General features: G+C 41.1%; 1 protein-coding gene and 3 non-coding genes across 4 annotated transcripts; 1 reads left to right on the top strand and 3 right to left on the bottom strand.

Moving 5' to 3' along the window:
• Positions 1-256: 256 nt before the first annotated feature.
• On the bottom strand, positions 257-329 carry trnak-cuu (transfer RNA lysine (anticodon CUU)). The gene has a single exon. It is a non-coding gene; the product is annotated as a tRNA-Lys (tRNA).
• Positions 330-1282: 953 nt separating this feature from the next.
• trnal-caa (transfer RNA leucine (anticodon CAA)) lies at positions 1283-1393 on the bottom strand. Its single transcript has 2 exons — positions 1356-1393; positions 1283-1328 (listed from the first exon to the last, which is right to left on the bottom strand). It is a non-coding gene; the product is annotated as a tRNA-Leu (tRNA).
• A 460-nt stretch (positions 1394-1853) lies between these two features.
• On the bottom strand, positions 1854-1926 carry trnak-cuu (transfer RNA lysine (anticodon CUU)). Its single transcript has one exon. It is a non-coding gene; the product is annotated as a tRNA-Lys (tRNA).
• A 10673-nt stretch (positions 1927-12599) lies between these two features.
• Positions 12600-19536, top strand: tmem42b (transmembrane protein 42b). The gene is made up of 3 exons (XM_026157066.1): positions 12600-12939; positions 14253-14399; positions 14682-19536. The coding sequence occupies exons 1-3, from the start codon at positions 12763-12765 to the stop codon at positions 14826-14828; spliced, it is 471 nt and encodes a 156-aa protein (XP_026012851.1). The 5' UTR covers positions 12600-12762; the 3' UTR covers positions 14829-19536.
• Positions 19537-20584: the final 1048 nt, after the last annotated feature.

The raw sequence follows: 20584 nt of genomic DNA, 5'->3' as shown, positions 1-20584 counted from the left end.
TCACTACCCACAGTTTGTGACCCTAGGTGAGAGTAGGGATGCTGGTAAACCTAGAGTGTTGCTTTTTCGCTAAGCTCTCTTGAAATTTAGTCCAGAATCCTCAAATTAAATGGTGGAGATGTGGACTTGTGCAGACACGACAATGTAACTTTGTTTTCTGTTACCATACATTCATCTTCCTTTGCACAACACGCCATTTGCTGTTCTCTATACACACGTGTTTTCGTTCTTGCGGGCATTTGCACAAAAGTCCCCTCGCCCAACGTGGGGCTCGAACCCACGACCCTGAGATTAAGAGTCTCATGCTCTCCCGACTGAGCTAGCTGGGCTTCTTCAGCAGCAAGGCTTTAAGATGGACACAGGTTCTTATAGCTGGGGGAGGTTGACTAGCATTTCAAGCGCAGGCAAAGAAAGCACAGGCTACTTTCAAGTTTTTCTATCATCCATTCAAGCTCTTATGTCCTTGTATGCATGCCACACCACGGGGCATGCTCCGATTGAGACGACTGAATGTCTCCCGGGGAATCTTCTCCCCAGATCTGGACCAGGGCATCACTGAGCTCCTGGACAGTCTGAGTTCCAACCTGGTGGTGTCAGATGGACCAAAGCTAAATGTCCCAGGGGTGTTGTATTGAATTTTGGTCAAGTAGGCCAATATAGGGTTGGGGGGGGGGGAGTGTCGGTCAGCGGTATCAGTCCCCACGCAAACTGCCTGCATACTCTTGTCGGATGAGGCCGGGAAGCAGGAAGAAAGCCAGGAGCCATTGCACCAGCGTAGGGTCTGACAGTGGGTCGGAGAATTTCATGCCCATACCTAACTGCACTCATTGTGCCGTTGCCTTGCCTGTAGAGGCCTGTGCATACCTCAGTGCATGTGCCTCTCCAGACCATCACTGACCCACCAGCAAAGCACTCATAATCAAGGATGTTACATTCAGCATAAAGTTCCCCACGACTTCTCGGGAAGCTTTCACATGTGTTATGTGTTCTAAGGTTAAATCCGCTGTCCTCTGTGAAAAGCACAGGGTGCCAGTGGTGGAGGTGGCAATTCTGGTATTCCATGACAAATGCCAGATACAAGCGGGATTTCAATTCAGGCTTCCACTTAGAAAGCAGAGCTCTGTCATGTTAACGAAAGCTCTTCACTACAAAAGTTCCTATAACCTGCAAAGCTGATTTCACAGCAACCCTACAGCTACCTCAACAAGCCGCACTTTGTTGAGTTTAACACACAAAGGTTGATGAAGCTCTTGAAAACATATTTTTAAGTAAAGAAAGTAGATGTCAGGAGTGGGATTTGAACCCACGCCTCCATTTGGAGACCAGAAGTCCCTTTTGTCTGGAAGGAGCCTATCCTTGAGTCTGGCGCCTTAGACCACTCGGCCATCCTGACGAGTTGACCAACCACCTCTTCAAAGTCATCCTGGATGTTCAAATGTCCGAACCACCTCAGCAGGCTCCTTTCGATGTGGAGGAGTTGCAGCTGTAATCTGAGTTCCTCCTGAAATACTAAGCTTGTCATCCAATCTCCGAGGCCGAGCACTGCCACCCGACGGAGAAAACTCATTGCCGCTGCTTATATCTGTGAGCTCATGCCTTCATTCACTACCCACAGTTTGTGACCCTAGGTGAGAGTAGGGATGCAGGTAAACCTAGAGTGTTGCTTTTTCGCTAAGCTCTTTTAAAATTTAGTCCAGAATCATCAAATGGTGGAGACGTGGACTTGTGCAGACACGACAGTGTAACTTTGGTTTCTGTTACCATACATTCATCTTCCTTTGCACAACACGCCATTTGCTGTTCTCTATACACACGTGTTTTCTCTCTTGCGGGCATTTGCACAAAAGTCCCCTCGCCCAACGTGGGGCTCGAACCCACGACCCTGAGATTAAGAGTCTCATGCTCTCCCGACTGAGCTAGCTGGGCTTCTTCAGCCGAAAGTCTTTAAGATGGACACAGGTTCTTATAGCTGGGGGAGGTTGACTAGCATTTCAAGAGCAGGCAAAGAAAGCACAGGCTACTTTCAAGTTTTTCTATCATCCATTCAAGCTCTTATGTCCTTGTATGCATGCCACACCACCGGGCATGCTCCGATTGAATTTTGGTCAAGTAGGCCAATATAGGGTTGGGGCTGGGGAGTGTCGGTCAACGGTATCAGTCCCCACGCAAACTGCCTGCATACTCTTGTCGGATGAGGCCGGGCAGCAGGAAGAAAGCCAGGAGCCATTGCACCAGCGTAGGGTCTGACAGTGGGTCGGAGAATTTCATGCCCATACCTAACTGCACTCATTGTGCCGTTGCCTTGCCTGTAGAGGCCTGTGCATACCTCAGTGCATGTGCCTCTCCAGACCATCACTGACCCACCAGCAAAGCACTCATAATCAAGGATGTTACATTCAGCATAACGTTCCCCACGACTTCTCGGGAAGCTTTCACATGTGTTATATGTTCTAAGGTTAAATCCGCTGTCCTCTGTGAAAAGCACAGGGTGCCAGTGGTGGAGGTGGCAATTCTGGTATTCCATGACAAATGCCAGATACAAGCGGGATTTCAATTCAGGCTTCCACTTAGAAAGCAGAGCTCTGTCATGTTAACGAAAGCTCTTCACTACAAAAGTTCCTATAACCTGCAAAGCTGATTTCACAGCAACCCTACAGCTACCTCAACAAGCCGCACTTTGTTGAGTTTAACACACAAACACTCATTGGTACTTCGACATTTATGCATTCCATTTTGTACATATTGCCATTTCTTTTGCACATTATTCATACTGCTGACCTCTTCATATTTTATTTTAGATATATGTAGATACGTGCACACACACACACACACACACACACATACACACACACACACACATATATATATATATATATATATATATATATATATATATATATATATATATATATATATATATGTATCTAGTAATGTGCATACATTCTTATATTTTTACTTTTCTTACAATTGTCACATTCCTGTTCCTATATTTGGCTTGTATCTTATGGTTCTGTACTTTTTCTCACCACTGTTGCTTGTGAAGCAATTTCAGTCACATGTGCTGTACCAGTGTAATAGCACATGTGATGTGATAATCAAAGTGATTTGATTTGATTTGATTTGATTTGAGATATGACACGGATGGAAAAATTGCCAGTGCCACTTGTTTCAGGGTTTTTTCCACTCTAGTGTACCTGTTGATAATTTCCTTAACATCAAATTAGGTCAAACTGTCAAAAGTCTTGTCTGGTATATACCAGACTAAATTAATATCCTAGGAATTTAAATTATTAAAACAAAAGTCAAACCACCATAACTCTTGAACCATTAGCTTGATCAAAAAATTCCAATGGTTCCTGAAAGCATCAACTCTGTCTTTTTCAGTGATTATCCGGTTTTTACAGAAAAAACAACAACAAAAAGCATCAACAAAACAATTAAAAAACATGTTAAACATAACCCAAAGGTCCAATAAACCAGCTGTTTTCTTGAGAGCTCATCTCTCTCACTAACTCTCTCAGCCAACCTTCGTCTTCATGGGGCTGATGTGACACCGTGTGTGGGATTATAGTAATAACACTAATATCACTGTAAAGTGTAGAGTCGCTGTTTTCTAGAAGTGTTGGAATTATTTTAATTGAGCAAATGGTTTAGCAGTTTTAGGAGTTATAGATGTTTTTAAAAAGTGTTGGGAAACATCTTTCTTCGCTACTGAGTTGTTAGGCTTCAAAAGGATAATAGATGATGCTATACTCGGATTAAAAAATTGTTCCTTTAATTTTTAAGTATATGTGCACCTTATACATGCATCCAAGTGCATACGCATACTTTTCAAAATGTCAAACTACCTCTTTAATGAAAAACAATCACATGTTGTGCTGCCAGCTTTTTGTTTCTGGAGTTCTTGTTTCAGAACTTTAGAGATGTTTCCCAATTTTGAACTCTGAACCATGCCCTACAATTTTTTTTTCTGATCCAGACATCTGAAAGGTACCTGTAGCAAGTGGCAAAAGGAGGGTTTTATTTGTACAGTGGGGCAAAAAAGTATTTAGTCAGCCACCGATTGTGCAAGTTCCCCCACCTAAAATGATGACAGAGGTCAGTAATTTGCACCAGAGGTACACTCCAACTGTGAGAGACAGAATGTGAAAAAAAAAATCCATGAATCCACATGGTAGGATTTGTAAAGAATTTATTCATAAATTAGGGTGGAAAATAAGTATTTGGTCACCTCAAACATGGAAAATCTCTGGCTCTCACAGACCTGTAACGTCTTCTGTAAGACGCTTTTCTGTCCCCCACTCGTTACCTGTATGAATGGCACCTGTTTGAACTCATCATCTGTATAAAAGACACCTGTCCACAGCCTCAAACAGTCAGACTCCAAACTCCGCCATGGCCAAGACCAAAGAGCTTTCGAAGGACACCAGGAAAAGTATTGTAGACCTGCACCAGACTGGGAAGAGTGAATCTACAATAGGCAAGCAGCTTGGTGTGAAAAAAATCAACTGTGGGAGCAATCATCAGAAAATGGAAGACATACAAGACCACTGATAATCTCCCACGATCTGGGGCTCCACGCAAGATCTCATCCCGTGGGGTCAAAATGATCATGAGAACGGTGAGCAAAGATCCCAGAACCACACGGGGGGACCTGGTGAATGACCTGCAGAAAGCTGGGACCAAAGTAACAAAGGTCACCATCAGTAACACACTACAACGGCAGGGAATCAAATCCCGCAGTGCCAGACGTGTTCCGCTGCTGAAGCCAGTGCATGTCCAGGCCCGTCTGAAGTTTGCCAGAGAGCACATGGATGATACAGCAGAGGATTGGGAGAATGTCATGTGGTCAGATGGAACCAAAGTAGAACTTTTTGGTATAAACTCAACTCGTCGTGTTTGGAGGAAGAAGAATACTGAGTTGCATCCCAAGAACACCATACCTACTGTGAAGCATGGGGGTGGAAACATCATGCTATGGGGCTGTTTTTCTGCCAAGGGGACAGGACGACTGATCCGTGTTAAGGACAGAATGAATGGGGCCATGTATCGTGAGAATTTGAGCCAAAACCTCCTTCCATCAGTGAGAACTTTGAAGATGAAACGAGGCTGGGTCTTCCAACATGACAATGATCCAAAACACACCGCCCGGGCAACAAAGGAGTGGCTCCGTAAGAAGCATTTGAAAGTCCTGGAGTGGCCTAGCCAGTCTCCAGACCTCAACCCCATAGAAAATCTGTGGCAGGAGTTGAAAGTCCGTGTTGCTCGGCGACAGCCCCAAAACATCACTGCTCTCGAGAAGATCTGCATAGAGGAATGGGCCAAAATACCAGCTACTGTGTGTGCAAACCTGGTAAAGACCTATAGTAAACGTTTGACCTCTGTTATTTCCAACAAAGGTTATGTTACAAAGTATTGAGTTGTATTTTTGTTATTGACCAAATGCTTATTTTCCACCCTGATTTACGAATAAATTCTTTACAAATCCTACCATGTGGATTCATGGATTTTTTTTTCACATTCTGTCTCTCACAGTTGAAGTGTACCTCTGGTGCAAATTACTGACCTCTGTCATCATTTTAGGTGGGGGAACTTGCACAATCGGTGGCTGACTAAATACTTTTTTGCCCCACTGTAGATGTAAAAAAAAAAAGATTGTTGTTCAGTCTGTGCACATTTTGAAAGGTTACAGGGAAAACTAATGAATAACAAGGCTCAATTTAGAGATGGCTGTCAGAATTTGAATAACTGATGTATTACATCAGTGATCGTATTATTATTTAGATCTGTGAGCTTGGCTGTCCCTGTTCCTGGTACTTCTACATAATGTTACACTGCCAATCACTCTGTGCACCTATTCACACTCATAATCTGCATGTCCCTCAGCATTTTGCTCCTAGCAGATTCAGAGTTCAAATCAAAGCCATGTAATAACATAGAAATAGACAGACACAGTAACCTTCGTTTGCTCAGCCGACACTGCATGTTCAACGAAAAGTTGGATTAGATTAGCATTTTACATCATCTAATTGTTTCTGGCAACCATGAGAACTGAGATAATTTTGAGCCAGTTTGTTTATGGAGCATTTTATCTGTTTAGTGCAAACTTTGCTACCCACCAAGATGGCTCCATGAAATGTCTCTCTTATCTGATATGTAAAAAAACCTTATTGTTTCTGACAGCTCTTACTTTGGTTTTACTCTACCGTAATCTTAAAATTATGACATCATGTCATCTTGAGTCAAAACATTTTTTCTCTTTATTTAATTTGTGAGTGAGATGTATAACTGAGTACAGCCTATATAAGTGGCATGCAGCAGTGCTCAGCTTGCCAAAAGATTGCATATGTTTGCACACCAGCCTGCATCATTCACAACCTCGCCACTAACTACTTAATGAACTAGAGGGGAGCTATTGACCCTGTATGCTGACAAGGTCAGCTGACTATGTTTATTCGACTGTGTGTGTATTTGTGTGTGTAAGTCAGACAGAAACAGGAAAGAGAAGCTAAAAGCAAAGGAGAGGGATTTTATTGGATCTCTGCCTTTGACCGAATATTTCACTGTATCTCTCTCCCTACTGCCTCTTTCCATGCACAGGTGTAAGATGAAGCCATGCATATTCATTAGGAGGCTTAGAAATAAGCCTGCGTGATGCTAAATATGGAGGCAGCACTTTGTATGATTCTTTTTAATACCAATACTTGTACAAGAATGAAGACAATTAAGACCAGGAAATTAACACAAATGTATCAGAGATGGCCTTCATAATATCAAAAATCCAGGTCCGTACATAACATATTTTAAGTGAAATTGATGAAATAACCTTCTGATAACCTTATCGCAACTAATTTAAAGCTCGTTAATTCATTGCTGTTAATGCAGTAGAGGGCATATAAAAGATAGATATAGCTTTTGTCTATGAAAACTGAATCTACTGCAGGTTTAAGGAAGTCTCTTCAGTTACAAAGGTGCATAAGTAAATGCCACAAACCAGCATTATTTCTAACTGCCAGCAGGGGGCAACTCCACTGGTTAAAAACCCCCCAAGAAAACAAACAGGTTTGCAGACACATGACCACTAACCATGTGACATTAACAAATCCGCCATTTTGGACGTGTGACCAAATGGTGATATGTAGAGTCAAGTGAATAAAGCACCTAAAGACTGCTCCCCAACCATCTGGCAACCAACAATTGCAAGGAAAAAAATAGTATTATAATAATTGCAAAATTGACTTACAAACTGTTCAGTGATCCCCTGGCAACCACCTGTCACTAGGGAAAAATGTGTATTCCCCAGTCAGTTGGCAGAGAAATTCCATATGATTGTTCTGTTCTTTAGCATATTTTTGTGAACGGAAGTGACTGATTTACTGACTGGCCAGTGACAAACAACTCTCCAGGCTGTAGTGAAACTGAAAATTGCCACACAAATCAATAATGGAGTTTTCCTACAGAGTGAAAGTTGGGCCCTTTGGCTCAAGGGATTCACAAATATTTCACATGGACAGGACCTGAAAGATTTTTGATCCACCATGTAATACCATCTGGAAAGTATCTGGCTGGCAACAGTGCAAGATTTCACATATCAAAAAATGCCAGCACCTTAGGACCACTTTAGTCCTTTAGTCAGTACTGAAAACGCAAGCTGCAGCTGTGAATTCATTTTCTCCATCATGAAGTTAAACTATTTGCACATCATATATAAAAATCCCTAGTTTCCATGAAAAATTATTCAAAACAGAAAGGTAATAAAAAAAAAGACACTTCAAAGACTTTTTGCTTATCAAATTTCATTATAATCTATTTTAGTCATCAATCGTTTGCCAGAGTTAAATGTCAGAGTTAAAGCCATTACACTAATGAACCCTACAGTTTGAAGACATACATATTTTTTCATTATTAGATCACCCTGGAGGACCGAAAGCATAAAAGGCGGACAAAGATACTAGACAGCAGCGGCAGACCTTAAGCAAAACTGTCACTAAGGCTCTCTGTGGGCTCAATTATCCCTCATTTGAACAGAAGCAGAAGGACCCCAATTAGTGGTCTAACTTGACACTTGTGTTTGTCAGAGGGGCTTCAGGCTGGAAACTCAGTATGAGAAGATTTTTGCTTCTAAGCCAAAAGGATGACTGTGTCAAAAGTCTAAATGTGATGGAGTGAGGACAATGGTTCCCCTGAAGCTTGTTTCACTGAAATCAATGCAGAGGACACCTTACTTGTCTTCTGCCTTGTCATTGCTCACCACTTTAATTTCCTCTTCCATGGGCAACAGGAAAACACACACACATACTGCATGCAAACTACACACACAAACAACCTGCACTGTTATGAGCTTCAGGTTTTATTACTGCCCATGTTTTGTGACTCTAATTTCCTTTGAGAACTCTATGATTTGCTTCTTAGCTAAATTCTTGTAAGCTAACATACAAAGGCACTGACAGCAGCAATGCTGTCATAATAACTTCTTTATGGAATAATCAAAATGTTATTACTTCCAAATGTCAAGATGGAAAAGCAATGGGCAGATGTGGAAACAACTTATCAAAGCATAAACAGTGAAAATAGGTTGTATTTCAACCTAATTGTTACCTGAATCAACAGCATGCAGGCAGCAAGTCAATGATTTACATCCACAGCAGGTTTGTAGTCGATGTCTATATTTCTGCAGAACACTAGAGACCTCTGCTGGCCAGTAAAGATGTGGTTGGGGAAGTTGTGCCAAGTAATGATGTAATTTTCCGGATTTATAAACAATGGCAATAGTAGACTTGGTCTTAGCAAAGTAGGCCACCCCAAACCTGTCCAGAACTGAGCTGAGTATGACGAGGGTAACACATAATTTCTTAGGAAATACCAGGTGATATGCTAAATCTTTTGCCAAATAACCATTTCAGTATGTTACAGATGGAAAGACGCAGGTTTAAATTAGATTAACGAAGACTGAGTGACGTTTACCTGCTTCACTACTTTAAAATCCTGCTATTTGTGGTTGCTGATTTACTGTCATGACTTACCACTTCATCACTGTTAATGTGTGTTTACACACATACACATTCAGAAGTGGTGGCACATTGGTGCAGCGTTTAGCACTATCACCTCACTCCAAAGGGGATCTGGGTTTGAATCTGCTGGCTGATTCCTTTCGGTGTGGATGTTTGCATGTTCTCTGGCTCAAAACAACACCATTGAGCGTATGAGGGGAAACATCAGAGAGAGGCCTGCTCAAAATGAGACCCTTGAGCGACAGTTGGAAAACATCGCGGAACGGATCACTGCAGTTGTGAGGTCTCAGAATCAAAAGACTGACAACACCACGGAACAGAAGTTTGATACCATCATGGGGAGGCTCGCAGCTCTTCAACGGGAGATCGAGAGACCAGCCTCGGAGTGCTAGAATTCGAGCTGCTCACAAAGGAGAAATCAACAATATTCAACATTTGGACACCACGGCTCCAGCTGCAGGCCCAAGGCTGGAGCCCACCAAAACAACTCCCTGATAACGACTGTGTGATGACTATTCTTCCCGCCCCATGAAGGACACCTGGATTGGCTGGAGGACTGTTTACTTAGCCTGATAGGCCGAAGGACACTGTCTCAGCTAAACTATGGACACGCACACACACACACTTACACTGATAAGCACTCACTCATCCCCCTCCCTTTCCAACGCCTTCGATGCTTGTGCCCTACCGGGGATGATAGCAGTCAACTGGACCAGCACAGATGCTGCAGGACCGGATGCGCTGTCTACGCCGGCTCTCTCTTACCCTTTACCCGCCCTGTTGCTTGTCTTGTGTTTCTATGGTGTATTGATAGTCATGTGCTTTTGTGCTGAGGTGTTTTTTCTTTTATCAAACTGTTCTCCCACTAGGAGCTCAGTCTGAGTGGAGTTTTTTTTTTCTCCTCCTCTTACCTCATGTAGTGTATTTTCATTGTTTTTTTCCTATCAGCCTACCTTCTGACATGTCTGCCCAATGTGATGTTTGTGTAAAGTTGGTCAGAAGGTTCCTTTGTGAGTGCGCATGCGCCATTAGCGTGCTGCCTGCTGTAACCCCTAATTTCCCTCGGGATGAATAAAGTATTCTGATTCTGATTTCTCCAACAATCTAAAAACATGCTTGTAAATGTCTGTCTATAATATAGACAGACATTTATTATAAGTATATTATTGTTTTATTGACTTATTTATTTATTTGTTACAGTTTTTTCTTAACTCTCTTGTATGAGAGCTTCAAATACGTTGTCAAAGGAGCCTTAAATCAGCTAAAATAGCTGTAATAATGATAAACTAGACAGTATAAATAATATCATAAACTCAAAAACCCTGGGTCGACGACCCAGGCATCCTAACAGTTTTAAGTCTAAATATAAGCTAGGTGACGTTTTCTTTTTGCCTCCCTGTAGTTAACACTGTGTTTGGTAAACTTTAATCACAGTAATTTAAGATATTTTTCCACATAAATAAGCTGGTTGCTTCATTTAATTATTATATCAGACAAATTAAAGTGTTGATGTTAAATTTAGACTAAACCATGCTGGCTTAGCAGAAGAAACCTCCACCTCTGCCTTAGACTAAAACTACTTCGAGTATTTTTATATAATTTCTCATGGTTAGACCACTTAAAGTGCATCTTAAAATTATTTTATATAAATAAATCAAACTTTTTTGTTGAGAAAACTTTTTAAAATACATAAGAAACGTAGAAATCAACCAGAACTACAAAAATAAGCTGGTTGCTTCAGTAACCTGAATTATCTCCATCCATCCATCCATTTCCTTCCGCTTATCCGGGGCCGGGTCGCGGTGGCAGCAGCCCAAGCAGAGAAGCCCAGACCTCCCTCTCCCCAGCCACCTCCTCCAGCTTGTCCGCGGGATACCAAGGCGTTCCCAGGCCAGCCGAGAGATATAATCTCTCCAGCCTGTCCTGGGTCTCCCCCAGGGCCTCCTCCCGGTGGGACATGCCCGGAAAACCTCACCCAGGAGGCATCCTTGTCAGGTGCCTGAACCACCTCAACTGGCTCCTTTCGATGTGGAGGAGCAACTGCTCTACTCTGAGCCCCTCCCGGATGGCTGAACTTCTCACCCTATCTCTAAGGGAGAGGCCAGCCACCCTTCGGAGGAAGCTCATTTCCGCCGCTTGTATTCGCGATCTCGTTCTTTCAGTCAATACCCACAACTCGTGACCATAGGTGAGGGTAGAGGCATAAATTGAGAGCTTCACTTTTACACTCAGCTCTCTCTTCACCACAACAGACCGGTACAGCGTCCGCATTACTGCAGCCGCTGCACCAACCCGTCTGTCGAGGTCCTGCTCCCTTCTCCCATCACTTGTGAACAAGACCCCGAGATACTTAAACTCCTCCATTTGGGGCAGGAACTTGTCCCTGACCCGGAGTGGGCACTCCACCCTTTTCCGGCTGAGGACCATGGCCTCAGATTTGGAGGTGCTGGGTTCACTACACTGGTGTATGAAGCACTGATTCATGCTGCTCCACATGAAAAGCCAAATTAATAGCCAAATGCAATGCTGACTGAATGGTCTCTCATCCATCTACAACCAGATGTTCAGCTGCAGAGTCCGATGAAGAGACGGACATCTGTCTGATGACTCTTGTCTCTATTACAACACTCTGATTAATACTCTCATTACAGACCCATGGATCTGAGCTGTTGCTCAATTTTCTGCCTCTAATTAGGAGACTCATTTAGTCTTGCTCTGGTTCCACCTCTCTTACAGGGTCCTCTCTCTATAAGGACCACCGAAGGACCATAAGTGACCAACACACATTCATACGCCTCTCACTCACTTAACTTATACCCTGTGTGGGTTAATGTAATGAACCTTTATACTGCAGCTCATCAGTATGCTAAAAGCAAACCAAGGTTTGTCCCTGGATCAAGTGGAGTCAGTGCTCTCCACCCACACTCAAGAACATTACATTAGTATTGACTGCCCTCTGCTCCACCCAGGATTTATAGTACAAAATAATGTGAAGGGACTTCAGTTCAAACTCTTCTTAACCTCACAATGTTTTAATAAAAAACTTAAGGCATGTATTCACTAATGTGGGATATATTATGTGATTTATACAAAAGTGTGACTTTACCTGTAATTGTCACTTCTCTTAACTAAAATAAAATGAAAAATAATATAAAGGAAATAGCCTTACTTTAAATATTTGTTGGTTTGGTATAAAAAATGGTATTACAACTTGCCTGATGGGGATTTAAATGAACATGTTTATGGAGACTTTGCATCCCTACAAGACTGAGAGTCCACTGCTTCCAAAAAGTTGTGTTTTTGTTGCAATTCCTTTACTGATTGTCCGAAATCTTGCCTCTATAATATACAACATGTTAAATAACAATTAAAAAGACTAAAACCAACTCTGAAAATAATAATAATAATAAATTAACTAAAAAAAAAAACACCATGGAAACTAACTTAAGCTAGACTGACTTAAAAACTAAGAGTCAAAATGATATAAATATAAAAAATAGATAATACGAAACTAAAATATCGGAACTAATATTACGGAACTGCAATTCCCAGAATGCCTCGGAGAGCCACGGCCATGAGTTGTGTGACTGCCACCGGACGGCTGTCGATGGAAAGTGCAGGAAAACGTGCTCAGTGACAGTCATACAAGCATGCACGCAGCTCAGCGCCGACCAGCTTCAGCAGCAGACATGTAAAAAGATGGATTAGAAAATAATGTCCCTCGCCTATCATCACCATCATCACCACTACCATGTTCCCGGGAGTTTTCTATGCACTGCTGGCGGGTTTCCTCGGGGCCGTGGCGTCGTCCTCGGCCAAACTGTCGCTGGGAGCCGACTACCTGAAGGGTGTCTGTGAAACCGGACTCCGGACATGGGGAGAACAGCGGAAATTCAGACAGGCGGACGAAACTACCGCCTGTGACCGGGTGAGGCATTGCCGCAGTTAAACTCGCTTTAATTATTAACACAGTGAGGGTGAATAATAATGCTCGCCTGCGAGCGGGGTGATTTCTCACGAGGGAAGTTAGGGGGGTTATCCCCGCCCGCCTCTCCTCACCGCCTCCCTCAGCATCAGCACCATCTGCGGCATCACACTGGGGGAGCCCGCGCAGGCAGCGGCGCGCTCGTGGCGTACCCGCGCCCCCGAAGCACACCACTACAGTTACTTGTATTTAGGCGTTGTTTTATTCTATAAGCGTAAAAATTATCTCTGCGTGTAGATAATAAGCTGAACGGCTGGTATCTGATGGTGAGGATGTCAAGTTTTTCTGTGAATGACCTTCAAGCTGCCTACATACGTCACACAGTGATGTCAGAAACATCTGCAGGCGGCTGTCTGAAGCCTTAAACTGTAGAAACGTGGAAAGCAGCGACCCCGATACGTGATTTAAGGCACAAATGAATTGACAGAATTGCAAATTAGGATTGCAGGTGGATGCAAAGCGTATGTAAAGGCTGTTACTTTGCACCACGAGATTTGCCACAATGCACTGTGAAGCTTTGGAAAGTAAATGTTAGAACTGAGTGACTACCTTTGGCCACTGGCCCCTCTATGAGCATGATACTGCTGGACGTTTCTTTCTGTTAAAAGGGAGTTTTTCTTTCCCACTGTCGGGAAAGAGCTAGGGGTCTCTCTCATTGTTGGAGCTCTCAGAGAGTGCAACTTCCCCCGAAAGGCATGGGCTGTACAAAGAACTTTGATGTTTTATGACGTTTTTATTCCAATATGATGACATCAACCCGTTATGGCATCAATGTGACGTTGTTGGACTTTGTATTGGAAAAAGTGTGTTGTGCAGCTCTCTCCGTCGCCTTTCATATAGCACATTACTCGATGTGGTTGCTTGAAATTTTTTTTACAAGGTTAACTTTGACCGTGGGTGCTAACCATGAAGGTGAAAGTCAAATGTTAGCCAAACTAGGTATCCATGCTGCCCAATACCTAGTACATTGTTGTGATATTTAAAGATGATCAAAAAGAAATTGTGGGTAATATAAAATTTTAATTTCACATTTGGTGTGACCTTGACCCAATTTTCACAAAAATGAAATCAGTTATGAGTATATACCATCACATAAATTTTGAAAATGATATCTTGAAAACTGTGGACACTAGACCACTAACAAACAGAGAAACACACAAACAAAAAAACTGTGCAGATTAGATACTTCCTCCCTTCAGTGGGGGAGAAAAATTTGTCAAGAGCATCTTTAATAAGTTTCTTCTCTCGTCTTTCAGCTTCATATCCCTCTGAGGCTGCTGTGTGGCGGCCTGCTTTTCACCTGCAATGCTGTGATGTGGACCTTCCTTGCCAAAGCACTCAGGTATTCCTCGTCCTCCACCCGAACCACTGTGACCACCACTGCCTCCAACTTCATATCTTCCGTAAGTGACGATCTGTCTCTTATAGCTCTTACTTCATGTCCTCTGAGTGAAATCCTTTACATCAGACAGTAGAGGGTGAAAATATTTTCACGTTGACCTTAACGTCCTTCCTTCTTATGTAACCTGATTTATTTTAGAAAATAGGCTAGACTGTATTCAGAAATAACTTGTCACTGTGATTTATGGCTCTTCATTGTTAAGCTCAGCAGGGATATTGGCCATTAGGGCACCTTTATTGGCAATTTGTTTCTAAAAACAGGCATGATGTTTTTTTCTTTGCAGGCTTTCCTGGGCCAGCTGATCTTTGGGGAAGCCCAGATAACATTGTGGTGGGTTGGGATCTCTCTGACCTTCTCTGGTTTGTTGGTACTGCAGAGGGTTTCGCCGCAGGATGGACAACAGAACACGGTTGCCAAAAAAGATGAATAATGTGACCTGTCTCTACCAGCTGGCTGTGGCTTGTGGTCTGTTTTGGCAGACATCTTCTCTGACTTCAGAGCCAAAGAGCAGTAAAATCTGAAACAGCAGTTGAATTTAAAGTGTTTTCTTCTTTAATCTGGGCACACCTGGAAAAGTTATTATTCCACTTGTTAAAGAGCAAGTAGAAATAGTTGTTTTCTTCCAGTCATATAACAAAATTCAGTTTCACCTGTTTAGCCTAAAGTGAAATTATTAATCAACATACTTAAAAAAAGATTGCTTTATTGAAATCAATATCTGTTTTACAGGTTGCTGTTTGTAGCCCTGCAGGATGTAAAACCCTGCTGGTTCAGCTGTGGTGCAGCCTTGTTTAGCCCTTTCCTAAAATCAGAGGAGATGTTGGCTTTCAGACAGTCAAACCAGAGCACATCCAAAGTCTGGCTAGTAGAGACAAAATAATGGATGGCTAAGTCTGAAATCATCTCTGTCCACAAAGAAGAAGCAAAAATTATACTAGCTTTACATTACTTTTTGGAAAGTCAACAATAGCACAACAGCTTCTGAGCTAATGGAAAATATAAAAAGGAAGATAAATAAAAAGGTTGTTAGATATTTTGGGAAATGCATCTGTTTGATTTCTTTTTGAGAGTTACATGAGAAGATTGATACCACTAACATGTCTTTAGAGACATACTTTATGAAGCCTCATCTGGCATAATTTAGTCTGACTGGAAATCAAAGGGTAGCTGGCCTGGCTCAGTGTCAAGATAACCAAATCTCCTTTTAAACACATTTTATTTAAATAATTAATGCATTATGTCATGTTTGTGTAATATATTCACAAACAGAACTGCAAAAATGACATTTATTGTCTTTGTAGGTCAATATTTGTGAAACTACTTTCTAACTAAGGGTAGTGACTTCCTTCCTGATAAAGGGAGTCATTAAAACCAAGGTGTTGATTTTACTCTTTGGTTTTTGACACAGAACACAAGCTGGGAGTTACTAGATTATTAGGGGAAAAGTGATTGGAGACCATAAATGACCAAAATTATTTTAACTGTGCTATAAACCTGCGATCTTGTTGCCTTTGAAACAGTTGCTTCAAAGACGGAACTGAGTCTGTGATCATTTGCAGTTGCTGTCTTCAGGCAATAAGAGCAACTCTGCTATCAGTTTGCTATTGAATGGGTCCAAATTGGCAACTACATGCGACCTGTTGTGGTAATCCAATGATTAAATAAATTGGTGAAAATTTGCAAATCTGTTGCCATCTGCATATACAGAAAAATCACATTAACTACTTGCACTCAGAGTCCAACCAGAATCTTGTAGATTTGAAAGAGAAGTTCCTCCACAATTAGTAATGTAGTTACTATAGGACAGCAGTATAACTGTAAAGTGACGTAGGTGCTTATCAACCTTGCTTTTCTAAGGAATATAACCAGAAACCACCCAGTTGGCAACTAGTTGAGTTGAGATGACTAATGCAAAGAGACATGGCAGACAAGTTGCACTCATCAGCACAGACAAACTCAGATTGATTGCATCATGTTGGCAATAATATTTTCAAACCCTTGTCAACCTGTCTGAGAGCAGTTGCTGTCACTCTGAGTCAGACTCCGATTTTCTGGAGACAGGTTGCCTCCCACCAGGCAACCTGTGCAATTGTCTTGCAACTGAGAGTAACTGCAGAGACTGAAAGTGTTAGATGCTCAGTCTCTGAGTGACCAGTTGGTTGCCACAACTAGTCATCTGGCAACAACCAATTTTTCCCAGGTGCAAGTAAGTCACCATCATATTTTACTCTAGTGTGACTGAGCCATTAGACAGACTTTGTCCACCACCATTAACTGTATAGACATGAGAGTAATCAATCTTTTCATCTGGCTGTCTGCAGGAAAGGAATAGATACATTACTGTAAATGGAAATCTTTATAGGAAAACTCAAATAATACAGAAGGATAATTTAAGAATTTCTGCACATATTTGATTTCCATGTGTCATTAGCAATGGACAAATAACATCTTCTGCTCTGTGCATCACTCAGCCTGTGCATTAGGTATTGTATTCCAAAAAGCTCTCTTAATTCTCCCATTTCCTTAAGTTACTAAGACACTCACCACAACATCCAGCACCAACATTGCATTTTATGCATGCTCAAGGCAATGTTTTATAAGTGAAGTCCTTAGCTAATGAAGTGTGCTTATATTTTCACAAGTAATAATGCTTCTGATGTAGCACTCAAAGGCTTATCCCCCCGAGAGGAATTCTCTCTCTGCCTGAATTTATTTATTTTTATCTGCCTTTCTTGACAGCTTGAACCTTAACCTCGAGATATGAGCATGACACATATTTTGATTCAGAGGCAGCTGATTTTCGATTTCATGATAGATGTGTGCATATTATCAAGAGGGCCTGAACTCAGATAAATCACACCAAAGCATCCTCCTGCATCTACAATCCACTCAGAATCAGAGTGACGTCCCCTTTGTGAACCGCTTCATTAAACTTGTGACTTAAGTGTCCCCCGCTATCTCTCCAGTGCCAGGCCTTGCGATTGCCAGTTTAGCTTCTTTGACCTGAATTTAAATTCTCATATTAGTCTGTCGCACATCTTGAATAATAATTCATTATTTCTTTGGGCTTCATAGACATCTCTGTTCGCTAACAGCTTCCATCAACATCTCTGGATGAGTCGGTGAGAGTGCAATAACGTATTTTCTCATACACTGTGACGTGTGTTACGGAGGGAGCTGTGAACATTAATAAATGAAGAGAGAAAATGTCAATATATGCTACCAGAGGGAGGTTCTCTTAGTATAATCAGCTACAGGGATTTGCCTGAACAAGACATCAAAGGCTGCTTTAATGAACAAATCACATTTTGCTGTTGTTTGGATACATATCATAATATAAATGCATAATGGTAGCTATGGTACTTGTCTGTAGTATCTCACAGCAGTAACGCACAAATATATCAAATGTCCTTCCAAGTGCTGCTGTGAAGGTTTTGTACCATGTGATTTGCATCCCAGTTAATGTGACTGCAGTGAAAATGTGACTATAATATTATCTTCTCATATTCAAGGCACGCCGAACAATATTTCATAGCAGGGATGTACATGAAGCATCATCAGGTGTTTATGCCTCAATGTTTTGCTTTAATTTAAAAGTAACAGTAAGATATTTTAACAGGAGCCTGATGAGATCATTATACCACTCTGTAAAAAAGCTTTAAGTGGTCAGCAAGACTAGAAGAGCGCCTATATGCTAAGTTAAGCTAATCAGTAACTGTTAGTTAGCTTAGCTCACCAAAAATATTTTAAATGGACTGTAAATACCAATACATTTGAAATTACAAGCTAAGCTGTTGGTTAGCCTAAGACTAAAAAGACTAAAAAGAAGATTGCTAGTAAATAACAATTCGATTTATATCCTATGCTAAGCTAATCAAGTAGCTAACCTAGTTAGTTAGCTTAGGATGATTTAAAAATTGTTACATAAATCCATATGCCAAACCATTTACAACCTAACTTAAACTAACCAGCTTGCAGCTGGCATAAAGACTACAAACGGCTGCAAGCTAATTTAGATAACATCAATTCTTAAAAATGTCAAACTCATTCATTGTCTGATTAGTATCAGTGTTCAGAGACTTTGCTTCTAGACCCCGTATCATAATGACTTTACATTTTTACACCTAGAGAGTTTAAATGTTAACAAAGTAATATGTCAGTGAGTTTTAGAGGGGTCTTTTTGATAGATCCTCCTTCTCCCATTTGCAATCTTAATGTTAGGCCTATCTATGGGGTTCTTGGCTGTGGTAATGATCTCATCTGGCTCACAGCAAGAAATTAAATGCTGATGTATTTCTTTAATCTGCCTTTAATATCTGCCTGGCTTTTCTCCAGTTAACGGCATGATATGGGAAACCATGTTCCTGTGAAGCCACTCTCACTGTAAGATAAGCATCCAGAGATTCTGCAGTAGCAAAAATTATAGCTTTGTGAGAGCAGCATGGTATTGAAGTGGCATGCATTTCTATCCGTGGGTGTCCAAAGTGTTTAGAAAATCACTATAGTAGGGCTTTGACCTGACAAGCTGCATGTCACAATGACAAGTTAATATGCTGCACTGCAAGAAAACTAAAATGGTCTTAAACAGTGTTTAACTTGGTAGCTCCGTAATGCAACTATATGATGCAGCTGTTGAACCCAAATGATAATAGAATGGGTCATTTTCTGGTGATTTCACTACAGGCAAGATGCTGCATTCTGCATGCTCTATCCAGGCAGCTCTTTGATTTAAAACAGAATATTTCAAATAGTGACAAAACATGACTCTTCTACTGTGTGCTGGAAATTGTAGAGTTCATGTTTGAAAACAAGATAAGGGGAGCTCACTGAAGACCTGAAGGAAAACAGACTGATTTTGTGTCTGTTGTACTCCGGCTCCTGCTATAAGCAGCTCAGTCATCGCTTTAATCTGAAAGCTGCTACACCAAAATATTTCTTCTCATGTTCAACTTTTTAATATGCATTGAGACAGTTTGATTAGATTGCTCTGATATGAATCATTATTAAAATGCATTACAGATTATGTGGAACAAACATTTGTAAAAGTGTAAATATATTGTTAATATAGAAAAATGTGTAAAGTAAGAACTCCATTGAGAGAAGTCCCACCCAACCTATTAAACATCTCATCTAACAAACGGATTGTTGACTCATTACTGTGTTGTAGTAAGATGCTCTTTGTAAATCTGAAGCTCTGCTGTTTCCGGTTAATTCACATTGAATGGGAGTGTACGTTTTCATGAAGAGAAGAGGAAATTCAACCACAGCAGTGTCCGATAAAAAACAGCATTACTGTTGATAATGGGGCTGGAGAAAGTGCTGTCCTTGAGCTAGTTTACATCTAATTACACAATGAGATGTGTGCTCTGTTAGACTGGCCTCCTTTCTTTAAGTAGTCTTGTTCCAGTAAAAATGGAAAACAGCCCTTCATGAAATCTGCAAAAGTACGCTCAAAACTTAAAGGCAGCAACCATTCAGATTGTGATTCAATGGATGTGATTCATCCTTTGAAGGTTTTGAAATGATGAAAATCTGTAATTCTACACAGATTGCACAAATTGAGGTCTCCTTCCTGTCAAAAGGGAGTTCTTCTTTCACTTTTGCAAAGTGCTGCTAATGAAGAACTGTCTGATTGTTGGGAGTTTCTTTCTAATATGTTAGAGTCTTTACCTTATTATACATTATAAGTCAGCGGTCCCTAACCTTTTTTGCGCCACGGACCGTTTTATGTCCGACAATATTTTCGCGGACCGGCCTTTAAGGTGTCGCGGGTAAATACAACAAAATAAAACCATTACCGGTACCAACCAAAAGAAAATTTACTTATAATTCATGGGAAAAGACCCAGGGAAACAGATTTAACGATAAAAACTGACAAAACCCTTGAAAAACATGTTTCACAGCTAAGCCTCAACTATCGGCCCGGTACCAAACGACTTACGGAACTGACCGCTGTTTTAAGTGCCTTGAGCTGACGACTGTTTTAAGTTGGCGCTATATAACAATAGGGGAATTTGAATGTTTCTATTCAAATTTATATGAATACATTTTAATTGAAAAGACAGTTTATAGTTTAGTGAGTAAATTCTTAATGTATATTTGTATGACACCATTAGATATAAATTATATAAAATATCTGACCGTGATGAAAGGATAATTAAAGCTGGACCATGAAAATGTATACAT

This window comes from Astatotilapia calliptera, chromosome 22, assembly GCF_900246225.1.
Source record: "Astatotilapia calliptera chromosome 22, fAstCal1.2, whole genome shotgun sequence".
Taxonomy (NCBI): Eukaryota; Metazoa; Chordata; class Actinopteri; order Cichliformes; family Cichlidae; genus Astatotilapia; species Astatotilapia calliptera.
Note: the sequence above shows the minus strand (reverse complement) of the source record. Positions and strands in the feature narration are given on the sequence as shown.